This window comes from Aethalodelphis obliquidens, unplaced genomic scaffold (assembly GCF_003676395.1).
Source record: "Aethalodelphis obliquidens isolate GAN/ISIS:26980383/991018 unplaced genomic scaffold, ASM367639v1 scaffold51, whole genome shotgun sequence".
NCBI classification, from domain to species: Eukaryota; Metazoa; Chordata; class Mammalia; order Artiodactyla; family Delphinidae; genus Aethalodelphis; species Aethalodelphis obliquidens.
The window spans coordinates 5,076,120-5,103,292 of record NW_020837995.1 but is presented as its reverse complement, the minus strand read 5'-3'; the positions used below and the strand labels follow the sequence as shown (position 1 = coordinate 5,103,292).

The following is a 27,173-nucleotide window of genomic DNA, read 5'->3' as shown; positions in this document are numbered from 1 at the left end:
CTTTTCTGCCTTTTTTTTTTTTTGTGATCTTTGGACTGATTTGGTGACAGGGGACACCGCGGGAAGTGCTCATGGCCGCCATCTAGGCAGTGCACACAGTGGTGGGAGTTCAGCTTTAAGACTGGTTTCTGCCTGACAGGGCAGGACCCCCAGACAAATCACTGGCTGGCTCCGTGGTAGCTGGCAGTCATTCAAGACTGGTCTTGTGCCAGGAGTATTACTAGATAGCCAGACAGATCAATTCACTTTTACATCCCTGCCATTATTTATAGCCCCACTGTATATCTACTCTTGCTTATGAAGTAATGATTAGCAAATACAGTACACATAAAACATGGGCATTTGTTCTGGAAAGGGCTTTCTCCTGCTGATATTGCAGATAGTTTCACAGGTCACAGAACCTTAAAAAGGATTTAAAGGGCATGTCTTGTGTAGCATTTGTTCTTTTGAAAATGATGCTCCTTTCCCATTTCTGAGTAATTGAAGAGGATAGAAAGGTTTTCTCATTGCTTATGTTTCACTGAATTCTCGGCAGCCCCTTTTCCCACAGATGTTTCAGCCAAACCTGTACAGAGGGAGGTTACACGGCTATGGCTTGCTATTTTGCTACTTAAAATGACTTTTTTGTGCTACTCTTTTGAGTGTGTCAAGGTGAACAAAAACCAGTGATGCCAGCATTTATGGCAGGGAATTTGGGATAGGATTTTTCATGCTGGAGGTGACTGATGGGACTCAGTGAAGAAAAAGACTTTGGCGCCAGTTTTGTTTGTGTTTTCTTCTCTTTGCTCTTCATATTCTTATTCTCATTCTCTCTCTCTCTCTCTCTAAAGCACGTGATCTATATCAAGGTGCTTCTTGATCACTAATTAGTACTATATTCATGGAGTTTAAGAGGTGTTAGTTCAGTTGATACTTTGGAGGAACATCGCATGGCTTGGATCATGGCGGGTCGGGGGTGTTGATATTTCCTGAAGGATGTATGGTGGCCATAAACTAGCTAGTCTGAAGCCTGCGTTCTATAAGCCTGATATCAAATCCAAACACTGATTGAGTCATATTTTGCTAGCAGAATGATCATATATGGCAAAAGAACATTAGAACTGGATGATCCCATCAGAAAGAATAAGGAAATGTGGGATGGAATCTGAAAACATCAGCTTGTTGGCAAACTGCTATACTTTCATCACTTCATACTTGGTTTATTGTATAATGGCCTAGATTCAGATGACATTACAAGTACCTTTTCGTGCCCTCCAGCAACTGAATGCGTTTTGTATTGTATGTGCAGCTTGTTTTCCATCTATTGCTGCAGACAGAATTGTGACATATTGTTGGTAATGAGACAGGCGATTCATAAGAATAAATATTGTTTGGGGGTAAGATTTTTTTGTTGTTCATTTCTAGAAGACTTTCATCATTTCAGATTTTATTAAGGGCTTATATTTCAGGAGACTTTCTTGTAAGTAATTTAAAACACTACATAGAAAGCTGCACTATTGTCCATTACAAAGATGGGAAAAACTGAGGTTTCCAAAGGGACTTACACAATTTCATACAGAATATTAATGAGAGAAAGAAAGCAAGATTAGACTATACTCCTCTAGGATCTGTTTGTTTGCTTCTGCTCTTTTAAATGAACTTTCATAAATTTGACATTCAGAACAAGAAGAAAGGATCTCAGGAGTTACCATGTAGAATGAGGGAGAAAAAAAAACCCAACTTTTGACTCCTTAATGAAATACGCCTTTACCACACTGCCTTATATTTTTTAGCCCTTTACTGTTTTGGGGGGCACTTTTATATATACTGTCTCATTTGATTCTCACATCAGCCCTGTGAAGTAAATGAGGTTTATCATTTGCCTTTTACAAATGAGGAAATGCAGGCTCTCCAAGGTTTGGTGGCTTGTTCATTGTTGTGAATCTCGTAACTGTCAGACCAGGGCTAGACGTTTAATGTCTGACTCAGAACCCAATGCTGTCCCTTCTTTCCATGCGCTCTGTTATCCTGTGGAAGGAGCTCCATTTAATTCTTTAAGATACTGGAGGCAACTTTGCCCAATGAAAATGATATCCCTTCGCCAAAATGATATTTAAGCATAGTCATTCCCTTATCATGGGAATCTGGATATTTGGAGAATATCTCTTCATTTCTGACCTTTGACAATGAGATTTCCCAAAACTAAACCCTCACTCTTAAGGGCAAACTAAGTCAATTTTTAATCCTCATTTTGCTTTCTTTGGTTTATCTCTCTAGATGCTTTTCCCTCTGCTCTCCAATCAGCACTTGAGTCTTTGTTTCTTATGGGTTTTAGTTCTATCTAGATATACACTGCTTGGCAGGAGTATATTCAAATTTCATTCACATTTCATTTTTTTCAATGATGCTGGGAAGTCAGTAGTATACCAGTCTCCTTAGTGTTTTAAGTATGGAGTTATTGCTAAGTGGAGCTGCAGTATGAGCCATGGGAACAGCCCCAAAAGTGGGAGCATGCTTTGGGTGAACTACATTCTTACTCACTGTGGGTTAAGAGTAGAAAGACGAAGACAGTGAGGCAAAAGCAATCTTGAACTTCATAAGTTAAAGTAAGAGACTAGATACCTTGTTTGTGTTTTGCTTTGAAAATGCCACGAAGATCAATTCCTTGAAATGATTCCAAACCACATAAAATAGCATGCAGTATCAGGAAAACCGAGTCTGGGGTGTAGTTAATGACTTAGAAAACAAGTTGAGTGACTGTCTCTTGAACAGAAGGGTTGTTTATACTTCATGTTCCATTGGAACTGATCAGTCCTCTTTTCATTTGCTATGCTTCTCCTTTCGGCCCTGTGATTGATGTAATGCATGGGGCTACACAGCGCTCTTCAAGTCAATCCCACATATTTCACAGGCATTGCAGGACATCTTTTCTTGGTGATACCTATCTCTAGGGCAAACATCTCGTTAAAAATGTATCGAAGGTGGTTTGGCACCTTTACTCTACAGGGGCTATATTCGAGAGAACGTTATATACCATTTTTGATTAAGAAATAAAAAACTTACTAGGTTTATTTGGTTCTTCAGGGTTGAAACTGAACAACAGGTTTTCTTTCCTTTTTTTTTTTTTCTGATTTTACTGAAGCCTTCAAGGCGTGCTTTTACCAATAGAAGGCCAGATCTTCTGTTCCATATATTCCAGCCGAGTGTTGGTTTGTTCTGAACCTCCACCCGTGTATGTCCGATTGGTCGGTTTCATTCTAGAGAAAGGATGTGGAACAACATGACTCTGCATGACTTCTGCAGATGTTTCCCTCTTTTTCAAATTAAGGACATCATTAACATGTTACTTCTTAATTATTTTATGCTCAGAACACAGGTGTTTCTGAGAATGTACCTCATAAACTAGGTCAGGATTGTTCTTCACTTGGTAAACGTGAGAAATAAGACACCATCCTGTGTCAAAAGTCGGCATGGAGGTCTTTTTTCCTACATTTGCTATCCATATTTAGAACCACCATCCCACATGTGCTCAAGATTAAGAGTTTTAGCAGACCTGTTTTTTTATTAGTCAGCAAAGTAAGTTCGACATCATTCTCACCCTCATCCTTATAAGATTTCTAAGAATTAAAAAAAGGTGGTTACTGAAGAGAAGTATAGGTTGCTAAGTGTTTCTGAGGCCTTAGTCTCCAGCCCCCATTTCTCCTTCTTCTTCTCACTCCCACATTAATACCCATCCTCTAACCACTAGATATTTTAGCTTCCATTGTCCTTGACTTCAGGGAACAACAAATAGGATAAGTATGTTATTCTTACATGCTTAAATATTTGGATGAATAATTTGTGATCTCTGAACAAAGGTCCACCAATGGGTTTATGCTTATCCATGCTGGTGTAGGGAGACAAATAAAACACCCAGAAGGGGGCTTCCCTGGTGGCGCAGTGGTTGAGAGTCCGCCTGCCGATGCAGGGCACACGGGTTCGTGCCCCGGTCCGGGAGGGTCCCACATGCCGCGGAGCAGCTGGGCCCGTGAGCCATGGCCGCTGAGCCTGTGCGTCCGGAGCCTGTGCTCCGCAACGGGAGAGGACACAGCAGTGAGAGGCCCGCGTACCGCAAAAAAAAAACCAAAAAAACAAAAAAAAAAACACCCAGAAGGCAAAATCTAATGAAATCGTTGAAAATTCAAGTTGTCTCATTTACTATTTCCTTTTTTCCCATTGACATTCCAATGATGTTTCATTGTAGGTAAAATAATGACAAAGTTCAAGTTAATAACATAAATTTTGAAGCTCTTCCTCCAATGTTTAATTGATAGTAGAAATGAATGCTTTGATTGGGCCACTGAGCACATAACTTAGACATGCATTAGGGTTATTTTGGTAATATTGGGAGTTTTTCTAATTACCCTTTCCAAGACTTAAAAAAAGTACATTAACAATTTCTGGTATTCCAAATATGCCAGCTATTTAGCTAAACACTTAATCTTTACAATAAACTTATGAGTTATCTATCATCTCTAGTTTATGGATGAGAAGTGTTGAACCAGAGAGGTCAAATAGCTAGGAAATTGCAAACCAGGATTCAAATTTATCTCCTTACTTCAATCCAGTACCTCTTCTACAAAGCTCGAAACACTTGCTCTCTCTATGCATTTGCTTAAGCAATTTCCTCTACCTGGTATGTTCTCCCTCCTTCTAACTTTCCCATTTCCACCTATTGGAATCCTTCAGGAAAGAGCCCAAGGCCTCCTGTCCCCCTCCCGCCTCACCCACATTATGTCCATCCTCTCTGCATACCAGTGGCCACTGTGCTGCCACCCAGACTCTCGTCTTGTAGCATGGTATCTCTTTACTGTTAAACCCCCAGCTTTCTGAGAGTAAGACTCAAGCTTTTCATCTGTGTATGCCTTGCAGTGTTTGGAGGATTGTAAACGTTGGAAATTTATTTTAGAATGACTTCAGTTTTTTTGTGTAATTCTCAGATGATGTTCTGATGCCTTTCCAATACATTTCATCTTCAGGGCAACCCTTTCAAGTAGGTCATATAATTTATTCTCATCTTACACTTGAGGAGATTACGACACAGGAAAGTTAGAGAACATGTCCCAAACCACAGAGTAGTGATACAGTTAGGATTCAAACCCAGGCCTCTAAAAATCCGTGCTCATTCCATTAAGTTGTGCTGTTTCTCTCATCACATCAAATTTAACATGTTGACGGACAGGTGTATCATCTTGTTTGTCCAATTAAATTAGGAGATCCTTGGGGCATGAAATTAATCCCAAATCTAGTGCTTTTTTTCACTTGGCAAATGTGGCTTCTCATACAGGTTCCCCGTAAGGCTCTCAGTGCAATGCCAATTAGGCAGCAGAAACTGAATAAAACTTTATTCACGGGATCAAGCATTGTTTCTTCAATATTTCTACAAGCAATCAAAGACTAGTAATAAGAGGAAAGAGATGAAACAGGACAGTCAGGAGACTGTTCAGAGGGAGAATATACCATGTGAATAACGGGAATGAGATTCACTGTAGGTGATGTAGAGATGAGAAAGGCAAGGAGAGGCCTCCGTTGTGCAACTCTTCCCCATGTATAGAGAAATCCTATGCATGTCTATGGCACAGACTCCTCACCATTGTGTTCATTTTCTTCAATGAAAGAAGGAAGCCAGTGTTCTCTGGCTTCCTTCTTTCGTGGACCCAAAACTCTTTTAGGTTATGTTCAGTGTGGTGATTATTTGGTGGCCCCAGGTGACATTTCACCCAGATGTTTCCCTAGAGTGTGGTTGAAGATTAAAATCTGCAGAGGATACTTTGTGAGAAAACTTATGAAGCCTGAATTGTGAGGACAGAGCTACTCTCTGAATTTCGGGCTCTTGATAGACACTGAATAAACAAAGATAATTCAAATTTTGAAAGAATAAATCTCATATAACCCTGCAGAACTGATGAATGAGAAAATTAGCTTGGATTTGTTGAATCAGGAATGAAAGCTCATTTTAGTGTATTTTTTTTCTCCACCAGTTGGACCACATCCCCACACTCATTTTTCTTGATTAAAAAAGAAAAATTGAAACGCTAACCACTGTGGAATTAGATGTTTTTTCTATATTTTTCCTTTATTCTCCCTTAGAACCTACTGGCTCATAAATCTAGATTAAGACAAAAGTTCTGGTCTAGAACTTAAATAATTTCCAAGGCTCCATTTTATGTTTGGTCTAAACATTGGCTCCATTTTCCTGCCTGAATGGGAGAATATCAGATAAAGGGTCTGTTAGAACTAAACAAGACCATGATCAGGCTGTTATCAAGATGCTACCTGGGGACTTCCCTGGTGGTGCAGTGGTTGGGAATCCGCCTGCCAATACAGGCGATGTGGGTTCGAGCCCTGGTCCGGGAGGATCCCATATGCTGTGGAGCAACTAAGCCCATGTGCCACAACTACTGAGCCTGCACTCTGGAGCCTGCGAGCCACAACTAGAGAAAGCTCACACACAGCAACAAAGACCCAATGCAGCCAAAAATAAATAAATTAATTAAAAAAGAAAAAAAAGATGCTACCTGGTTCTCGGGAGATGTTTCAGCTGCTGACCTCTCCTGAGAAGACAAGAAGCATAACCCTAAATACTCCTAACTTGCTAGCCCCCAGTTGTGTTGGGGGTGGCGAGGCTATGCTCAGGCAGATCCTTTCGATAACTCCAGAACCATCTCCACCTGCGTCACCAGCCTCCTTCCTTTTCCCTTCTCTGATGGACCAACACGGCCTTTCCCACCCATAAAGTGGCACACTTCTCCTGACTCTGTCCCGAGTGCTTTAGCCATCCCATGTGCATTCTCCAGCGTTCACTCTCTTAATAACGGAAACAGGGGCTCACAGTAGCGTGTGTGGAGGGTTGACAGGAGCTCATGCCATCAAGGGTAGGGTGTCTCCAGTGGGTATGCAGAGGAAGTGACCATGTTTTCAAAGCAAAAATTTGCTTTTCTTCCAGCTCTTGTTTCCATGTTACCTTCTGCATTAGTTTCCCAGGGCAGCCCTAACAAAATACCACAGACCGGGTGGCTTAAACAACAGAAACGTATTTTCTAACAGTTCTGGAGCCTGGAAGTCCAAGATCAAGGTGTCGTCAGGTTTGGTTTCTTCAGGGGCCTCTCTCCTTGGCTTGCAGGTGCAGCCTTCTCATCGTGTCCTCAGAGGGTCTTTCCTTGGAGCTCCTGCATCCCAGGTGCCTCTTCCTCTTCTTATAAGGACGTGGGTCATATTGGTGTCCGCTCCCTCCCTAATGGCTTCACTTTAACTCACCTCTTTAAACACCTTATCTCCAAATGCAGTTACATTCTGGGATTGGGAGTTTAACATATAAATTTAGGGGATGACACAGTTCAGCCTATAACACCTTCTTTTCACTATCAGTATATACACCCTGGAGGCAGCATAACGTATCCATGAAGAACATATTAAGTCAGAAAGGACTGGATTTGAGTCCCACCTTCGCCACCTACTAACAATGTGACCTTAGGCTTATGATTAGATTTTGCCAAATCTCAGTTTCTTAACCAGGAAATGGGAATCTAAGAATAGTACCTGCTTCAGTAGGTTTTCGCAAGAATTAAATAAGAGGATACTTGTACGCGCTCAGTTTAGTGCCTAGCTCAATAATTTCTAATTATAGTAATATGAGTGAAGGTGAATTATGAAGCCCTGAGATTTTGATTATAATCAAATCATGGGCGTTAAGTGACACTTTTCACCCAAAATATAAATTTGCTATGAGTCTTCCAGAGTTTTCACTAAATGTTTGACTTTTTCTCTGAGTCAGAATTTGATGGACTGTGTAGTTTAGAAGAGTGATGATCCAACAGAATCATGATGACCCTCCCTGCCAGATTTTCCATAGTACTAACTTCGAATATATTTTGTGTTTTGATAAATAAATATTGTCCTATTTAGAAAATTTGCCCTTGCTTCAGCCATGGTCATCGTCATAAGTACAGCACAGCCTACCACTTAATTCAATGAGCTCCATTTAATCAAGAGATTAGATCCAGCCCAAAGATTCATGGACTGTTTGCTTCACATAAATGAATCGGTGATTCACGCTTGCTGATCAACCTACCAACACCACTGTTCGTAAATGGGAACAGACCAACCCCTGCTGGCGTAATTATCTGAGGGAGGAGAAGTGGGATGGGCACTGAACAGCTGATGGCTCTTCTCACTTCTGGAGGGGTGCCCTTGAGATGACGGAGTATAGGTGGGCAGGGCAGGGCAACTGTGACACCTCCCTGGGGTCCCTTCAATGCCAGGAATTTACCAAGCCTCAGCTGTCAAAGAACAATAAATCTTCCTTCAAAATATAAAACATAAATCAGTGTTTCACAAACACTGAAAGGCAAGGAGAAACTAAATCCCCATAATAATGAAAAGAATCCTGTTAATTAAATCAGCAAGGTAGAGAGCTTCCCTCCTAGCTCACAGCCCAGCTGAACCATAGAATACCTTGGAGACTGAAGCTGAAATCCAAGCTTTTTCTAGGTTGCAAGCCAGCATCCTGAGGGAACATTTAGAAGAAAAAAATCCTTAAGGACAGGACAAGTAAACACAATTTTTTTTTTTTCTCAGAAGTTGTACTGGGTTATGTTTATCTGGGAAGGGAAGTTGCAAAACGATTTGTAAACCAGATTCAATATATTTGTGCCAACCCCTTATCAGATCTGCCACTAGTCAAGGGTAAGCTGAAGGCCCGTTACTGTGAACTACAACATAAAAGCAAATATACAGGATGCTTAAAGGAAAGGAGAGAAATATGTTATTTCTTCTGATTTTTTTTTTAATTAGTCTTTTCAACCATAGCCTGTTTCAATTTCTTTGGCTGTTAGACATCCTGGATCAGATCACTTACAGCAATGATTAAGTGTTTACTTCACACATCTTCCTTTTTGTGTGCAAAGCTATTGATATAGATTTGTGGGGTTTTTTTAATGCTTGGTTAATTGGCTGCTCTACTAAGAGAGAGGCTGTTAACGGCGGTTGAGGAAAGCTGGAAAAAAATCGAGGTTAACGCTTCTTACGCACCTATCATGTTTGGGAATTGAGGGCCCTGAAATATTACTGCACTCAAGACACTGAGAGCAACTTCTGATCCCATCAGTGGGAGCCCTCACAGGGATGAAAGTCATATCCTCTCACCCCAGTTAGCTTTTGGTTTTACTCTCTAAACCAGTTCACTTCCACCCATAATCTACTGACCTTTAAATTGCTTTTGACTGCCAGAGGGAGTGCTTTTCAGATGAACTGGAGTCTGTTCACAGAATCTGAGACTTCCCTTCAGAACTTACCCATATTTGAAAAACCCAAAACTACCCAACTCTCTTCTAGACGTCAACGTTTAACTAATCTTTCACATAATGATTAATCGAATATTAGTTATTGCATCAGTGTCTTTGAAAAATATGTTGTGAACGGCATAGGATATATTTGCGGTACATCAAAGTTCACTCAGATGTATCTTTGACTACAGCAAGGTTGTGTTTTTAATTTTCTGGCACAAGAGTTTTCTTACCATCATCTGCATTCTCCATGTATTACCCTTTATCCTCGTCCACCCCATAACCACACGTGCACATACCTGGAAAGATCATTTTTCAGGTGAAGGTGTCTACTGCTGCTAGAAGGTGAAGTAGTAGGGTGTAGTTTTATATTGAGAAGTAGAATTGGGTCCACAACCTTTCAGCTCCCACCACACTACCAAATGATTTGACCCTGGAGGTAAGAGTGGCAGAACGAAAGGAAGTAGCCAACAAAATACAGTTCATTCCTAGCTCTCCATGGCTAAGAGGAGGTGTAAGAAGCAGCAAGTGGCCCACAATATGATATTCAGTTCATTGGATTCCCGGGAGTGAAGCAACACAAGATAGTGGATCCCAGCTCAGTCCCAACTTCTTCCCTCTGATGACCCCATCCACAGCCTGTCCTCAGACAGGTTATGGGTCATGGTCTGATTTCCTTTCAGCATGGTATATTTTTTTCCTTCTGATCTTTCACAGTAGTACCTGTGTACTTGGGGGAAAAAAAAAAAAATTTTTTTTTTAACTGTGTCAAGACAAGAGAGATTTAAAGTCACAAGGCATGTAAGGTGCGTTAATGAAAAGCAAGTGTATGTATGTGCGTGTGTGTGTGTGTAAATTCAATGTGTGTGCATATCGCAAGAGACAAATTTTGAGGTTTTTAAAATTAGTATTTTTACTGTGTCTTTATAATCTTTCTCTGCAGGACTTTAAGGAAATAATTGCTTTAACAGTTTGTTCTTTGGATCCGGCTGGTAGGTGATATAAAAAGCTGTGTTTCACTGGCATTGATAGTGAATATCTTTAATCACAGGTACATGACTGGCCATCATTTGATGAGGAATAACTCTTTAAGTAAAGACGGTAACTAACTTCCTCCTAAAAGGCTAGAACCTATGCTTGTTAATGGAGAATCTTAAACAAAATGCAGATTTTATGCAGATCCAAAATGTATGTCTGGTTGAAAGTTCGCTTTTAATTTCTTAAAATATAAGCTCTTCAAGCACATCTATAGATTAACTTGGGAAAATAACCAGGCTAACATTGAACATCTACTCTGAAGAGGCAACCAAGCTGAGTGCTAGGAACAAAATAAGTTGGAACTTGATGGCAGCAGTAACAGTTCATTTCAAAGAGATTCCACAATTAAATATTAGAAATAATATTATAATTTTACCATAATGTTTAAATATACCCTTTATCTTATTTTGTATATCCGTATTTAGTAGAAGTACAAAGTAGCTTTTTCTCTTTTGATTGTTAAGTTTTTGAGTGATTAACCAAAGGCAGGTGTGGACAGTAGAAACAAGCACCGTAAAAACTGGCCAGCCCCTCTGCTGCCTGGGGGACCACTGTGACACACACAGCCATTCTCTGTGTACATTGACATCGTTTTGACAGTTTAGCACCTTTTTTTTTCCGGAGTTGGGAGTGGGGGTCAAGTCTTCTGGTTAGGAATTTTCAAAGGCCAATTTGTAAAAGGCAAAAATTAAGTTTGCATTCCTTTATATATTTGGATATGACAGATTAAAAGCAAGGTAGGTATGCGGAGCATGTCTAATCCTTCACCAAGGTGGCAGTCTCAAATGCTTTGATGTCATCTGGTCGCAGGGCCCCTGAGACTTTTCGAGGAACCAAATTCAGCTGACTCTATATGGCCTGCCTCTCCCTTCTGGTGTTCAAAAAAGAAAGAAAAGGTCCCTGCACCTTCTTGTCTCCTTCGTTTATTGTACGGTTTGCTTTGTTTGTTTGATTTTAAAACTGCCATTATGTGAAAGTGTTGCAAGTATAAATAATTGAGAAGATAACTCTGTAGGGAAACCACTTTTGCTGCCTTTGTGCAAAGGCAGCTCATTATGGCTCTGAGCTGCAGCATTCCGTAAGAGCAATTATGCAACATCAGTATGTCATGGATATTAACCAAGGGGAGTAGATAAGAGACGGGAAGATAATTTTGTAACTTATTTAATTAAATTTATTTGGTTTTTCAAATAGTTCCTCTAGTGTATAATTTACCCAACCTCTCTGTGGTTGCTCTGGTCTTTGCAGGACTGGCATTCAGCATTTGTTTGAGGGCATCCCTCCTCAGTTCTGTGTGGACCTACAATGTATTTCTGTTGGGGTTTAATTTCCACCCAAGGAGAGGTTACCCATGAAAATGGAACTGTAATTTGGTCATGAGGTGGTTATCCCCCCCAGGGCTTATATAGCCAGTTAATATATGTTAATACAGCAAAGTGAACAAAAGGTTAAATAAGTGGGTCAGGCTCAGAACGAGTCCTGTACTGCTTACTTCTGCTTAAACGGAAGGAAAAGCCCATAATGGCACTCGCCTTACTTTCACCCCCATCATTTTAAGAATTGCTTTGCCAATCCTTCACAGCAAATAGCAATTTTAAGTGGACCAAAACAGAGCTCAGGGTGTTTGCACTCCATGGTAATGATAGAGTAGCTGTGCTCCCTGGAGTTCAATAAGCCCAACAATTGAGTCATTTTTGCCCCCTGTGAGCGAATCACTGCTGTTAGCCTGAATGACAGGATTGCTTATAGAACTGGAGCCCTTCACCGGGCTGACCTCATCCTGGGACAGCGAGGTTCAGAGGGCAGGCAGGTGGTGTTTAACACAGTTACAAGTAAAAGCTGATTTTGTACTTGTACACTCTGTAAACAAGAAAGCAGGATTGGCAGGGGCGGGGGTGGGAGGGGAGGGGAGGGGAGGGGAGCGGAGGGAGAAGCTGGATGTGCATTGATGTACTTTATCCAAAGCAGCGCTTCCTCTTTTCCTGTCTCTTTCCCCTTCTCATTTCTTCCTTTCCTTAATGTCATGCTCCCCTCACCATCTTGTCTCTGCCTCTGTCTCTCTCCTCCCCATCTCCCACCCTCCATACACAGAAGTCTCTAACACATGTAATAGACATGCTAAAGTTAGATGGCCACAGCCCAATTTTAGTTCTGATTAATGAAAGATGCAGAGGGTGTTGCCAAAAAAAAAAAAAAAAAAAACAAACTCCAGATTTAAGATTAGTCTTCAGTTTCTGAATCATTTTTGAAGCATAAATTTTAGGCACACATAGCAAAATACCCAATGATAGTTGTTGTTTTTTTTTAAATATTTCTTTGAGTAAGAAAATATGAGAAAAGTAGCAAAAGGGAAAGGTTAGAGAAGACATCCCAGCCTAACATCATCTTCTAATGATCAAACTACCTTTGAGATAGAGAAATTCTAGAGAACATTTTCAGCCTGCACATTTTTGGGGGTCAAAGGGCAATGGAGTAGTCAGGTTTTATAATAATCTTGGGAGGGGGTATTGTGAACAGGTAATATATAAAAGAAGAGCCCTTCAAATGATTCTCTATCTCTGAGTCTGACTTGGGGAAGTAGGAACATGGAAATCCTATTTTCAAATAGATAAATGATTTAAAAATACAATTTCGGTTAAAAAAACACTGCTTCATTTTTCTTCAAATCCTTGCAACCCTAGTGCCCCTCAAAATCTTAATAACTACACTTAAGAATTGATTGGTACCATTATTCCCTCTTAGAGATTCATAATATTAGCCTATTAAAAAGCTATTAAAAGCTGTGACATCACTTGCAGCAAAGAACACATCTTTACTTTGTTTCACTTAGTGCTGTTTGCCTACCACACTTTGACCTACCACCTTTGTTTTGGAGGAACACCTATTGACACCAGTGTCCTTCAGAGCACAATTTGGGAAAACTTCCTTAGAAAGATATAATGAGAAAAAAATATTTTAAGAAAGTTTTCTATTCTTCTTTCCTTTCTCCATCTCACAAACCTTACTCCTTCACTTTCTACTCACTAGTCCTCTGTCCCCAAACACACACACACACACACACCAGAATACTCCATTGACCTCAGTTCCCATTACTCCCAGCTTATTCTCTTCTCTCAGTCAACTGGACTTATCATGCCCCAATGTTCACCAGCCTAGAAAAGCCTGGTGCCCACTTTCTGCCAAGTCAAGTCCTTCTCTTCCTTCAACCCTGTACACAAGACTTGCCTGGCATCTCTAATGCCCAGATGGATTCACACCTTTCAGCTAATGCCTCTAGTCTGTATCTTTAGTGGTTTTTGAGTGCAAAGATAACTACACAGAGCCAGGAAGCCAGAGTTATTTCCCATATTAGCTCTGCCCTATCCTAGGGAATATTATTTCATCAGGGTTTCAGCTATTCAGCCACTTGCAAAGTGAGGACAAGAAAATCCCTCTGGGCTCTTCCATTCTCAATTCAACATTATTTCCGAGACGTAGGAACCTTGTTTTCATTCAGCCATTTAGTTATTCATTCACTATACATTTTATTGAGGATGTACTACATGCTTGACACACTCTCAATAACATAGAGTTAAGATGTGGTTCTGCTTTCTAGGGCTACCTGGTGGGAAGCTGGACACGTAAATTGTGATTATAGTATTGAATAAATGCTGTGATGGGCCTGTGAGCTATAAGTGCTACTGACTGAAGAAGTGCTTCTTACTCAAACTATGGAATCAGAGACGTTACCTCCAAAAGCTGTTCTCTGATAAGAATTTTGAAGGGTGTGTTGACCAGATAGCCATGGGAGAAAGGCCATCCCAGACCGAAGAAATAGTGTGTTCCTAGCATGTTAGCATATTAACTTTATGCTTATTAATTGCCTTTTTGTTTATATGTACATTACTGTATAGCAGTTAAACCAATTTGTAAATTAAATTATTTTTACGTTACTTTATCTTTACTGTGAAAATGGAGATCATTCAAATGCTATCATTTCTATTTTTTTTAAAGGTTTTTTTTTTTTAATATAAATTTATTTATTTATTTATTGGCTGTGTTGGGCCTTCGTTTCTGTGCCAGGGCTTTCTCCAGTTGCGGCGAGCGGGGGCCACTCTTCATCGCGGTGCGCGGGCCTCTCACTGTCGCGGCCTCTCTTGTTGCGGAGCACAGGCTCCAGACGCGCAGGCTCAGTAGTTGTGGCTCACGGGCCCAGTTGCTCTGCAGCATGTGGGATCTTCCCAGACCAGGCCTCGAACCCATGTCCCCTGCATTGGCAGGCAGATTCTCAACCACTGCGCCACCAGGGAAGCCCTTCTATTTCTAATAGTAAGCCACTTTAGGAAATTCTGATAGGTGTGAAATGTGAATATGCAAAAAAACAGATCCTTTCAAATTGCAGTACAAAGTGTTTGCTTCTTTGTCTATTGGAGACTATAGCTTTGTCTGGAACACAGGAATCAAAAGTTGATGTCTTTATTTCTCTGCAAATCAGGGGAAAGAAATCCACTAACCCTCTAAAGCTAAAATATTTAAGGATTAAAGCAGATGTGGCATAACTGCTGGTTTGCTGAGTCTCTTGTGATTTATAAAGATATATTTTATGTCTTTTATGATTACGGGATGATGCTAAAAATTTTGTGGGTAATAATACCGTCACATTGGAAAGACTGCATATAACATCTCTGAAGAAGATACAGAATGCTACTCAGCTGCAAATCAAAGTAAAAGATGTTTAATTTGTTATTAAGAAAAGGCAGTGAAGAAATTTTATTTGGAATTTGGTCTTTGATGTCTGATCATCATAAATGTGAAGACATTAAGTCATATGTTTATGAATAGATTTTTTTGCCTCTTGACATAATGGGATATGTTTTCGTAATAATTTTTAAAGATTTTTGTTAGATGTATAGCTGTTAGAACTATAGTTTGTTTGAAGTGACCTTGAAATTTTTTAAATCTTCGATTTTTCCCCCTTTGGCACCTGGACTAGATGCCAGTATAAACTGGTTAAATACCATTTGGTTTAAACAGAAAGACTGTACCATATATGCATATTTATGATATTTTGTTTATTGGATCTTTTTCTTAATATTACTTGACTTTCTGTGTTTTAATCTCATTTTTTTTTTCTTATTTTGGGTTGAAGCCACTCTAAAGCTTAACACCTAGGAGATTTCTCACTTATGGTTCCCTTTAAAAGTGCTAAAATCTCAGCCTCTCAAACAAGAGACCAAGCTACAGTTTAAAGAAAGCAGTGGTATTGATAAAGGGCCCTAAGAATGTTGCCACTTTCCTCATGTGTCTTCTGCCACATTCTTTCTTTTAAACCAGCAGGAGAGTTGGAAGAAGGATAAGAGCCTGGCCCATCCAAACACTCCTGGCATGCCACGCTGGTCTCTGAGGTCTCCCCTGCTGCTTTAGAAAAAGGAGCCCCACAGACAAATGAAAGGGCCACGGGGACATTCTCATGCAAGCCCCTTCCCTCCAAACACCAAGTGGCAGTAGATTGCTGGTGTTGGGATGGCTTGGCCTGAGTTGAAGAATAGACACTTGAGAACCATTTGTTTCCACACCATTTTGGGTGAAGTGCTATAGTTTTCACTTTAAAAGCCCGTTTAAAAAGAAAAATACTGTTTGAAAGGAGGACACAATTTGGAAGCCATCACACTTAATGGAGTCCCTTTTCAATGGAACACTTGGTCCTATCAATTCTCTTCTAAATTAGTTGTCACTACCTGGAGAAAACCCACCCTTAATTGTCTTAAAAACAAACAGTCTCCCATATATTTTTCCCATCTCCAATCGTTAAAACTCTTTTGGAACTTCCACAGAGTGTGAAGTGAAACACAATTTGTGTAGCAGCACACAGTACATTATAACCATTGCCCTGTAAATCCAGCCGCACAAATTATCTCAGAATTAAAAGAAAAAGCAAGCTGGACCTAATAGGAATAAAGGTTTTTACCGACAATTAACTTGACCAGCCATTGTTAGATAAAGGACTTGGTAAGATCTGCAGGATCTATGAAGAGGAAGTAATTCTTTTGGAAGTAGTTAGGCAGTTTATTATACTTGTTGCCACAGCCTGAAATATTCATCTAGTTTTGGAGATTTGAGGAGATGAGAGGGTTTGAAGTTAAAGTCGCTTCTTTCTAGACTTTCACTCTTCTTTTGTCCTTTGTCTTGAGTGGCCTGACGAGCTTGTCAGCCTGAAAGTCCCACTGTCAACTCAAAGGCAACATCTGGAAAGCTGGGTTTGCCTCTCCTCATCTCAACAAGTAGGAATTCCTCCGAAATTTCCAATTTTCATCAAGTGTATACCATAGCATACCAGACATAGATTCTCAGGTTTATCCTTTTAATATCGTTTATATTTGTATCTTTTCTTTGCCAGCTAAGCACACTTCATCAGCAGTTCGCCAAGCCACATGGCCTACTTCTTTTGTATTTCTACCACCTTAGTCTGAGTTCACTTTATTTCCCTCTTCTGCTTGGATTAGAATAGCTTTCTACCGTTTAGCTTCTAGCTTCTCATCAACTCATACATAGCTCTCAGAAATACATCTTCCTCAAGCACCATATTTCATCATTCCACTCTTCAGGAATTTCAGAGGTTCAGTTTGTTACTCAAGAACTTCCACCCAGGTGGGGAAAATGGGGAGATGTTGGTTAAAGGATACAAACTTCCAGTTAGAAGATGAATAAGTTCTGGAAATCTAATGCAAAGCCTGGTGATGATAATTAACAGTCTCGTATCATGTACTTGAAAGTTGCCAAGAGAATAGATATTAAATGTTCTCACCATGAAAAAGAAATGGTAATTACGTGATGTGATGGAGGTGTTAGCTAATGCTATAGTGCTGATCATTTTGTAATATATAAATGTGTCAAATCAACACATTGTATACCTTAAGCTTACACAGTCTTATATATCAAACTTACACAATGTTACATATCAATTACAACTCAATAAAGCTGGAAAAATAAAAACTCCTCCACCAGCTTGTCTATTAACTGTGGCCATGTGTTCCAGACCAAAACCAGGAGCCTCTCTGAAGTCAGTTCCTGCACCCTCCCTTGCGCACAGCCTGATCTGCCTCGGTGTCTTCACACACACCATTTCCTTATTTCCTTCCTTCCCAATAATCTATACGCTTTTAATCTGGTCCAACTTCCCTCCTCCAAGAATCCGGTGATTAACCGTCATCTGACTTCTCTAACTGACTCCATCACACTTATTTACTGAGTGTGGACTGCTATGATTTGTAATTATTACGTATTCTCAAATTGTGCTTTTCAATTTGTTTCTGTGGTTGCAAAGAGTAAAAAGCTTTAAAGGCTTGAACTGCATTTTTTAAATTTTAAATAATATGGACACAGTCATATAATTATATACTTACATATTATATATAATTTCTTATTATATATGATCTTGTCATATTTTGTTATTAAACTTGTCTTTTGTTAGGTACAGAATGTAGAAGATTTATCAGTGCGTGACACATGTACAGATTACTGTGGAGCTTAATACTTACTCATTCTAAAGTTTTTAGGACCAAAAAAGGATGAAAAGAGGCCTTACATAATCCCTGTTCTCTACACCTTGCTGCCCTTCCTACCCCCTCACCTTTCCCCTCCAGAACCCAGTCTCTCCCTGGGATACGTATGCTCTCCCAGAGAAAGCTCTACTAGGACAGTTCTCGAGACATTGAGGCAGTAGGTGCTGAATAACTGTTGACTGACCCCTGGGGAACATAGGATAAAGCAAGGAATGAGGCTGAGAAAAATGTCTGTTTGCCCTGGAAAGTGAGAAAGGGGAGAAAAGAGCAAACACTAGAACATGGCATGATGGCAGAAAAACAAGGATTTTTAGCAGCTTTTCTTTTCTCCATCATTTTCAGCATTACCACTGCCTACAAAGTTTCTGTCTTTGACCTATGTGGTTATATGTCTAGATATTCTAGAGTTGATAACCCTTCTTACCCTTCCTTTCAGCAGCAGCAGAACAGAAAACTTAGCCAGGTGTTAATCTCTGCAAAGTTTATTGCCTGCCTGGTGTGTGTGTGTGTGTGTGTGTGTGTGTGTGTGTGTGTACACATACATATACATACATGTATGTGTATGTGCACGTATACACACACATACGTACATGCATATGGCTAATGACTTCTCACAGTTTATCTCAAGGCCACATTGTTTCCTGTTCCACTTGGTTGACAGGACATCTCTGACGTGACAGATGTATCCACTGAGAACGGGATCATGCGTTTGAAACCAGTTTAGTTCTTAGCAAGGCGATGCATATGGCTTATGGAGATTTTGTGGTTGATTTTTTTCCTTATATATTACTCAGGGAAGCCTGTGTCAGTATAAATGAGTGGTAACGAAATCAACATTATGGCATCTTTGATACTGCATTTGCAAAAGCTTTTCAGGACGTTGTTTAATTCGGGGCTTAATGATTGATATTATAGACGGTGAATAAACATTTTGGATGGATCTGTTTGCTCACAGGTTTAAAAAATCGAATCCCTTTTTCTCTTGGATATAAAGAGTGTAATGCCGTTGAAGAGGAAACAGTTCAAACGTGGTCATCATAGGCTGGTGGCACCAAAAGTAGAAACTCAGGGTAAAATTTGCTGTCAGGAAAAACGGAGCATTCTTTCTCAACTCAGGAACGCGTGGTTCATGCGAGCTTGCTTGTAGATGGTTGCTACAATAAGACTCCTTTCATACAGGTGTGTTTATGCCCCAGGCTTGCTGGCCACAGTCCATTCCATTTACAGAAGCTGAATTAAACAATAACTACCGCATTGCAAAAGATGGTGGGGAGAGGGGGAGAGGAGGGGGAAAGGTGAGCGTCAAAGGAGATGCCTGAGAGCTTTGTTCGGGCCAAGAAAAACCCTGTTGCAATTGTCAGAGCTTGTTGATGTTGCCGGCAACGGCACTTTTTTTTTTCTCCTGGATTTTGTGGTTCTGCCTTAGGAAAGAAAGTAAAATAGAACGGAAGAACAAAGTCCTACTCTATAAATCAGCAGCTGCTCCTTGCCAGATCAAAGGAGTGACATTTTTGCTCCTGGACTAGTTGTCCACTTGAGGGCTTGACAGGCAGCTAACAGCTGGCCTGCTAGACTGTATGGGAGAATCCGCCTACATCTTCTTCCGAGCAGATGACAAGCTAATCAAAGAGATATCCATAGCATAGGGCATGTAAGTGCACCTTGATCTCCTCAAACATAGCTAATACATAATTACTAAACAGCTTGGTGTATTTTTGGCAAGTTAATGCTTAGGTGGCTTCCACTGAGAAGTAGGATATAGAATTAATACTCCAATCAAAGGTGATGTTGAAAGCTAAAGAGATACTAGATTTGTCGGGATCTTCTCCTGTTAGCGTGAAATGGCTAGGAACAGGATGAGAACCGGCTAAAATGTGTGAAACTGATTGTCAGGTGACTGGTTGAGTTTTCGAAGCCCAGTCAGGCAGTAGTGTTCAGATAGATGAACAGGTACTTGATCATTGGTAATTTTGAGAACAATTACTCCTGCATTTTATGCTGATAGAGCCAAACAAAGCTGTAGATGTATCTTCCGTGTCTGTAAAGAATTGCTTTCAGAAGCACTATTAGGAGTGTAGGTATACAGATCTGGAATTTTAATGTCAGTAGTAAAACTTTCAGAGTAATTCAGTTTCTAGTTGATTTCCATCTGCAATAAATCATGTACAGGATGAGGTAATATACTACAACTTATGTCTATTGACTTAGTATTTTATCTTTAAGAGGATAGATCCTAGATATGAATAGCTAAGGATCTTTGTGTATTTTCTCCTCCCTTGCTTTCAAGTAGCTTTGAAAGATCACTTTTATAGTGCATGATAAATAGCCGCACATGAATAATCTGATAGCATTCTGGAAGAGTAACAGTGCTTCAAAATCATAACCTGCTGGGATGTTTTGTTACGCGCCATTGGGTGTGATTATACTTATGGAATAGTGTTTATTGTTGCTCAGTATTATAAAGAAAATAAAAGATAATTCCCTATCTTAGAGGAATTTCTCAAATACTTTTATTAAAAAGTCTCTACTGTTGGCTGTATATGCCTTAGTCAAATAGGATGCCAAATTCTCCAGGCCATTTTAAACACTTTTTTAATTATGAAAATAATCATACTTATTAAAAACTCAAACAGATCAGAATAACATGAAATAAAAATAGAAATCTACCATTTTCCTGCTATCCATTCCTGAGAGAGAACAGTTTCCACAAGAACACTTTATTGGTCCAACTTTTCCTTTAGGAGGTACCAATGGAGTAAAATGTATTAAATTATTATAAATTGTTTGTTGCCCAAGACAAGTGATTAAAGGACTGTTTAGATCTGACATAGCTAAAGAGAATAGTATGTGCATTTTCACAGCTAAGGTTCTTGATTACAACTTGATCTTTGCAAGTTTCTATTCTTAGTAAGAGTACTGGATCATGTATTTGGTATGTGACCTAGAGCAGAAACTCTCAAACTTAAATATGCATGTGTCACCTGGAAATCTTTTAGAATATTGATTCAGAGTCAGTAGTGCCAGGGTGGGGACCACTATATTTCTGCAGTTCTAACAAGCTTGAGGGGATGTTGATGTGGCTCGTCCATGGAACACAGAGTTGCAAGGATCTAGAGAACCGTTAAGAGAGTGATTTCAAAATAGCTCGCCCCACCCAGCCCCCCTGGAGATGCCCACTCCAGTGTCTAAAATCCCCACCATGGCATTATACACTTGTATTAGCTGTAATCTCTGGGAAGACCCCATGGCATGGACACATGCTACCTGCAGGGGTACAGCACATTATTACCCTGTTATCAACTCAGCATGGCTTTGTTTAATAATAACCCACCTAGTCTGAATTATTGCCCATAAGAGAACAGAGCTCTTTAGGAGGGGACATGAGATAGATGCATTTTGAGTGTAAGCTAACATTTAACGAGCCCTTACTGTGTGCCAGGTACTGTGGCACAAAGATTTTACATGCAATATCTCCCTTAATCCTCATAAACAATCTGGGCCCAACTCTTGCCCCAGTTTATAGATAGGAATCAAACTGAGGCTTAGAAGTTTACATAGACTTGCCCAAGGTGACACAACAAGGAATGAGCCCATGCTCTTCATCACTTTGCTCTACAGAGAAGTCTGGAATATGGAACAATAACTGAGAAGCGTTTACCCAAAGTAGGGTATTTTAGTAAAGAACCTATGTGCACCCTCCTAACCTGAGGGAAGAATTAGATAAAAGAAAGAATTTTGAAAGAACACATTAGAAAGGTCATCAGAAGATAATCATGAGCTACTTGATAATTTTGCCCAGGGCCTTTCATGTCAGCATAAACACTGCTCAAGGCCTATTCATAAAGCTACAAAAGGTGTGTGATTCCAGATTAATATCATGTTTTCATATTGTAAATTTATAAGTATTAGCTCATGGTGTTTTGAGAGCTGTAGACCAATCTAGTATCTATCAAATTATAAATTAAGCTGTAGCTCTGGGAAATTAATTATGAACCATGAATGTGTCTCTAAGTAGCCCATGGATCTCATTTGTTTACCATACTTTGCTCACAGTTGTCTGGGAAAAAAGACCCACTTATCTGGCCACCTGTGAAAAACTTATGTTTGAGACATGACTCAATCATCTGTGTGTCAGGGTACACATTCAAAGGCATTAAACCTGCTTAATTCACTGATTCAGCCTTTTCAATGTATCTCATTGAGAAAGCCCCACTCTTAGCCATAACCACACACAGAAAAAGACATGCTTTCTTTGTGAACGAAGAAAAAAAATGAAGAAACTTGATAACTGACTTGCCCCTCTTGAGGCTTCATTGCTGCACACCCCAACCAGTAGCAAGCTTTGTGAATAAGCACCTTCACTGATGAAGTCTCATGGCTGGGGAAAGTGGAGAAACAGAGGTTTTTCATTTTTTAACAGGTCCCCAGTCACCAAGCTGCCTATAACACCTCTTCCCAATTGATCGGATCCCTCTTCAGCAGTTCAGCTCCCCTCCTTAACCAGACCAAACGATGCAAAAGCTTCAATTCTGGGGATTCTTGATTCCCCCTCAGAGGGTTTCAGGGCTGGCATCTTTCCAGTTGACTCCATGGAAGCCTGCGCTTTCTAACAAAAGGAATGCTGCCGAAAGGAATGGGTTACCAGGTGGGGCATGAAGTTAGTGAACCAGAAAGAGGGATTTATCAGCCATTTAAAAAGAGGGAGAAAGAGAAAGGAAAAGGAATCAACCAACAATCAGGAATGACACCTAAGTCTACTTCTATCAATCTGAAATATGCTGGGGAGTGAAAACACTTTAAAAGAAAAATCACCGCGTCAGATTTCGGTTGCAGAAAAGTTTGGCTCTTTTGTTGGGGCTTAAGGTGGGGTGTGGGAGAGGTCTCCGGAAGACCTCTCTCCAACAAGACAAGATGAGATTTCAATGATATTTTCCTCTCTTGGGTTTATTCTTTTTAATATATAGATATATATTTTTTCACTCTCAGTTGACTCAAAAAGTCCTCGTGATTCTTGGAAAGTCATTGAATTTATTTCTGTAATTAAGTTATTTTTAAACTAACCGTCTAAGTATATAATTTTTAAGGATCACACATACTAATGCATTTTCTATTTTAGTAAAATTTAATGAGAAAGTAGATAGTCTTAGTAGATCCTCTCCAGAGCTTTTGTGAGCCTGGATACTAACTTTGTGTTCAATACAAATCAATGGAACTAGTGTACTTTAGGGTACTCATTCCCTAAGGAGTCACTAATGGAATTATCTCTAGCCCTTAAAAAAAGTCACAATGAGGCTAATGAAAAATATTTTTTAAGTGAAATCTGGATAAGGCACTAGGCTTACTAGCACATTTATGGCATTTATCATATGTGGCATATTTTACATGCAAGTTGTACAAACCTCAGAATGCTTTTAAGAGCTATCTAAGAAGACTCTGTGATTTCGGGTGAAATAGTTTGTACCAATAGAAAAGTATATGTCTTCAACTTCAGAATCATTCTGGGATGACATTACAACTTAGAGAATTTTTTAATATCAGATACAGATGAAAAACCTAACAGTCTTTGGATTGGAAATAACTTGCGGGGGTTTTCATTAAAGTTGGGTGCATCTTGCTGCATTTTGGTTAGTTGGATGTCTTCAGCAATTTTTCAAATGTTTTGGGTTTGGCAAAGTCCAAAATGTTTTTGCCAACACCCTCTTTTCCCCTTAGTTTTTAAACCCGTGTGAAATTCAAGGATAACTTAATCCATATGTGTCTGATTCATTTACACTTAACTCATCAAAATGTTATTTTGTAAGACCCATTTAATAGCCAGGAAACCTTTTGAGCCTTTTAAGATGTCTTTTGTCTTTGAACCAGTGAGTTGCATTTTTCCATATGAATGGAGCTTGGACCTTGAAAGATGGAAGATCAGTCTGTTTTCAACTTAGACTCTTCAGATTTTAAGTAGAATCAAAACTCGATATTCTGTTTACTGTTTGAGCACTGAATAACTTCATTTTAAAATATAGATCAGAGGAAGTGGAAAAAATGTTCATGTTATGTAATTTTGGGGAAAGACCATATTTGGAAATTTCACATTACTGATATTAAAGAAATAAAAATTACTCCTAATTGGATTTTTGAAATCTGTAATTAAATGGCTTCATTTTATGTACACGGGTGTGTTTTCTAAGAGTAGACCGTGGATCATCAGTGCAGGGGGGTAATTTCACGTTTTAGTGTTAAAGTGTTCTTACAGTCAGCTCATTCATTGGTAATTTTCATAGTAACATCTATGGTGTTTATAAGATAGCCCAAGATCAGGGGAGTTGACAATTGGCAGGAGTTGTATGTTAAGAGATTTCTGAAAAATTGGGGCCCATATGTTTTTAAAATTCTGCGTGATTTGAAAGAATGTGGTAGAATCAGGAATCTGGCAAGATACAGCACTACGGATCACAAACATTGTTTGAGAACAACAATTCAGAGAGGCTAACTGGAGCCCTAGTGAAAAAAGCAAAATCTCTATGACCCTTTGTAAAAGGATCTAGTGAAAACCTTCAGAGGCTTCTCTGCCTATTTGTTTAGTAGAACTGGGCGAAGAAAGGCCATCGCCATAACTGCTAGTGAACATCCAGTCCATGCCATGGTAACTAGTTGAAAATGTAACACTGGAGTGGCATTTCCAAGTTCAGCGCTTCTATAAAGACCTGAGAGCACACAGATTGCTTTTTTTAATGTTCTGCATTGTTGTGGATCCCCCATTGAACAACCTTTTGAGATGACCCCGTTTTTACTAATGTAAACATTCTGACTAGTATCCAAAGAAATGACCTTTGAGTGAACCTCTAACCTTCCCAGTAATTATTTGTTTGAAGACAGTGTGGAGTTCTCCTGCTGAGAACTAAGGACCATGATGCCTTGCGGCTCTGTGAGGAAGGGAGTGTTTGGGGGAACTGGAGAGAAAGACATAAATAAGCGAACAACCTCCAGATGTAAATAATAAAAGAGTAAAAGGGTGAAATTAAAAAGGGAAAAAATAGCAATTCATTTTACCTAAAGAGTTGGCCTATAGGAAAAAACAAAACCGGGATTAGTAGCACATAAAAAGAGGTGAAACCCCTGCCATGTGTGTCCTCCATTAGAAACTTCAAGGAGCAGAGGCAAGGTTTCTCCTCTCCTGAGCATCTCAGTTGGTCTTAACCTGAGCTGGTGAAAAGAGTTCTGGGGGTGGAACTCTCAGGTCAGTCCTCCTTGGTCCCAGTAAAAGCAGTGAGGGAAAGAGTAGACCATTAAGTTCCTTCTCTGATTTGAGGGATACTTCTGGAAGGCTTTGTGATCTATCTGGTCAGATATTCCTCAGCACCACTTAAGGTGCCCAGTGGGAATAAATACGCAGTTTCCACTCTCTTTTTGTTTTCACCTCTCATAAGCTGTCACTTTCTTCCCCAAACCTGAGGGGGTGTGATGTTTTTTGACAATCTGAGCTACGCTTTCTTAAGTAATAAAGAAGTCCATTGTTTGCCAAACAAACCCCATATGCAAAAGACTCCTTTGGTTTTCTAGAGGCTATTTTTCTTCAGTCTAATTGTATTCCCACCAGAGTGCCCACAGGAGGCCTGAACAGGTGTGGGCTGCTGTCCTCCACAGAAGGGACTTTAACGCCATGGGAGCGCAGAGCTGCCAACACACTAGGATTTTCCTGGCTAATTTCAAAGAATGAGTTTTCAGTTCCTGCCTGTGACCCCATGTAGACTCATTAATCATGAAGTCCCCCTGCACTGAAGATTTGAAACTGGGAGTACTGGGAAACGTCATCCATGGGTATGTTTTGCAGGAACAGCTAGCTATATGCTAGGCATCCCCCTCCCTCCATGTCCCCCCTGAAAACATGCAGCCCGTGAATCCTGTGCATCAGCTCAAGCGTGTGGGGAATGCATGTCGTTAAATGCATGGGGACAGGGGTATAACTCGCAAATGGTAGAAAATTGTTTTGTTTTTATTAAATTTGAAGAAATAAAGGAGATTTCTTATCATCTTACTCTGTACATGAATATTTGATGGGCATTATTAAACATTAAAGTAACATGAAGTAGGCACTTATTTTTGGATTTCCAGCAAAATTAGATCCAGGCTTCTATACGAAATAAGTGCTTCTCCTTTACATTCCTGTGATTCAGCCACCACCTGATTTGAAAATGTTTCTTGGGCTCTAATATCAACCATGTGTACCTGAGGCTCTGTCTTTCTAGTGGGTTGAAAGGTGGCTGGGTTTATGGTTGGCAGTTACCTTATCCCTGCCCTGGGTGTCCCAGCTTAGACTGGAAAGGCCGCCCCCAGCTGGCACTGACCTCTAAGTGACCCCTAACTTTACAGGCTTAAACTGCAGGAGTTGCCGAAGAGCAGAAGTCTTTCTGGCCAGCACTTATTACTGCTGTGTTGGTGATAAAACTTCAGACAGCCTAATTGATGGCTTTGCTGACCTAACAATACCTTGTGAAAGCCGAGTGCCAGAGCCTGGTCTCCATTTATGACCAGCTGCAAGGGGAAGCCGGGTCTCCCTGTGATGGCGAGTTTAGGGAAAGGGGGAAAATCTTCCAGCCTGTGAACTTTAACCAGATTCCGACTTGTTCAAGAGGCAGAAGCACAATTGCAAATTAATAGAAATTTTCTCAGGGAAAACTTTTTTCCCTTCCTGAGCCTTTTTAGCAAGTCAGCTTTGAGTTGATGATGAGATGATGGAGGAGATGATCCAGTCAGCTATTTTTGAACATGGAGAGGGAAAATTGCCTTTGAATTAAAAAGATAATTTTCAGTAGATGTTTGACTGTGTTGTATTCTCCGCAGCTTTCGTGCAGAAGTGTTCACGGAGCACAGAAATTGCATTTGCTGACTGGACGTCTCTGTTCTGTTTCAGGTTTATTAATGCCAGAAGAAGAATAGTACAGCCCATGATTGACCAGTCAAATCGAGCAGGCAAGTTCCAACTCATATCTGTGTTCACATCCCACAGGCACAAATCCTCATCAAGTTATACTTCAGGAGTTTCATCACCTAGTAAAGAAATGCTTCCATCAGGCATTCTGGGAGGATTTGTTTTTTAATGTCCCCAGAATTCCATTCTAGGAAGCAACTTCACTAATTGGTGCTAATTGGAGATTTCCCACCCTGACTCTACTGACACTGCTTTTTATTTTCTTTCTGAATTGGTAATTGGGCACAAGTATTAGTGCCACAAGCAGTTTGTTTGACTGTGAGCTCTGGAATTACTCATTGCTTGTCTGCATCCAATCATTAGCACACTCTC

At 40.0% G+C, this 27,173-nt stretch overlaps 1 protein-coding gene across 9 annotated transcripts in view; it reads left to right on the top strand.

Moving 5' to 3' along the window:
* The window catches only part of MEIS2 (Meis homeobox 2), a 201,575-nt gene that overhangs the window by 169,145 nt on the left and 5,257 nt on the right, over positions 1–27,173 (top strand). For all 9 annotated transcript variants that reach the window (XM_027083833.1, XM_027083836.1, XM_027083831.1 and 6 more), the window contains one exon: positions 26,784–26,842. In XM_027083833.1, coding sequence (XP_026939634.1) covers positions 26,784–26,842 — 59 coding nt within the window. The remainder of the gene's footprint in view (positions 1–26,783; positions 26,843–27,173) is intronic.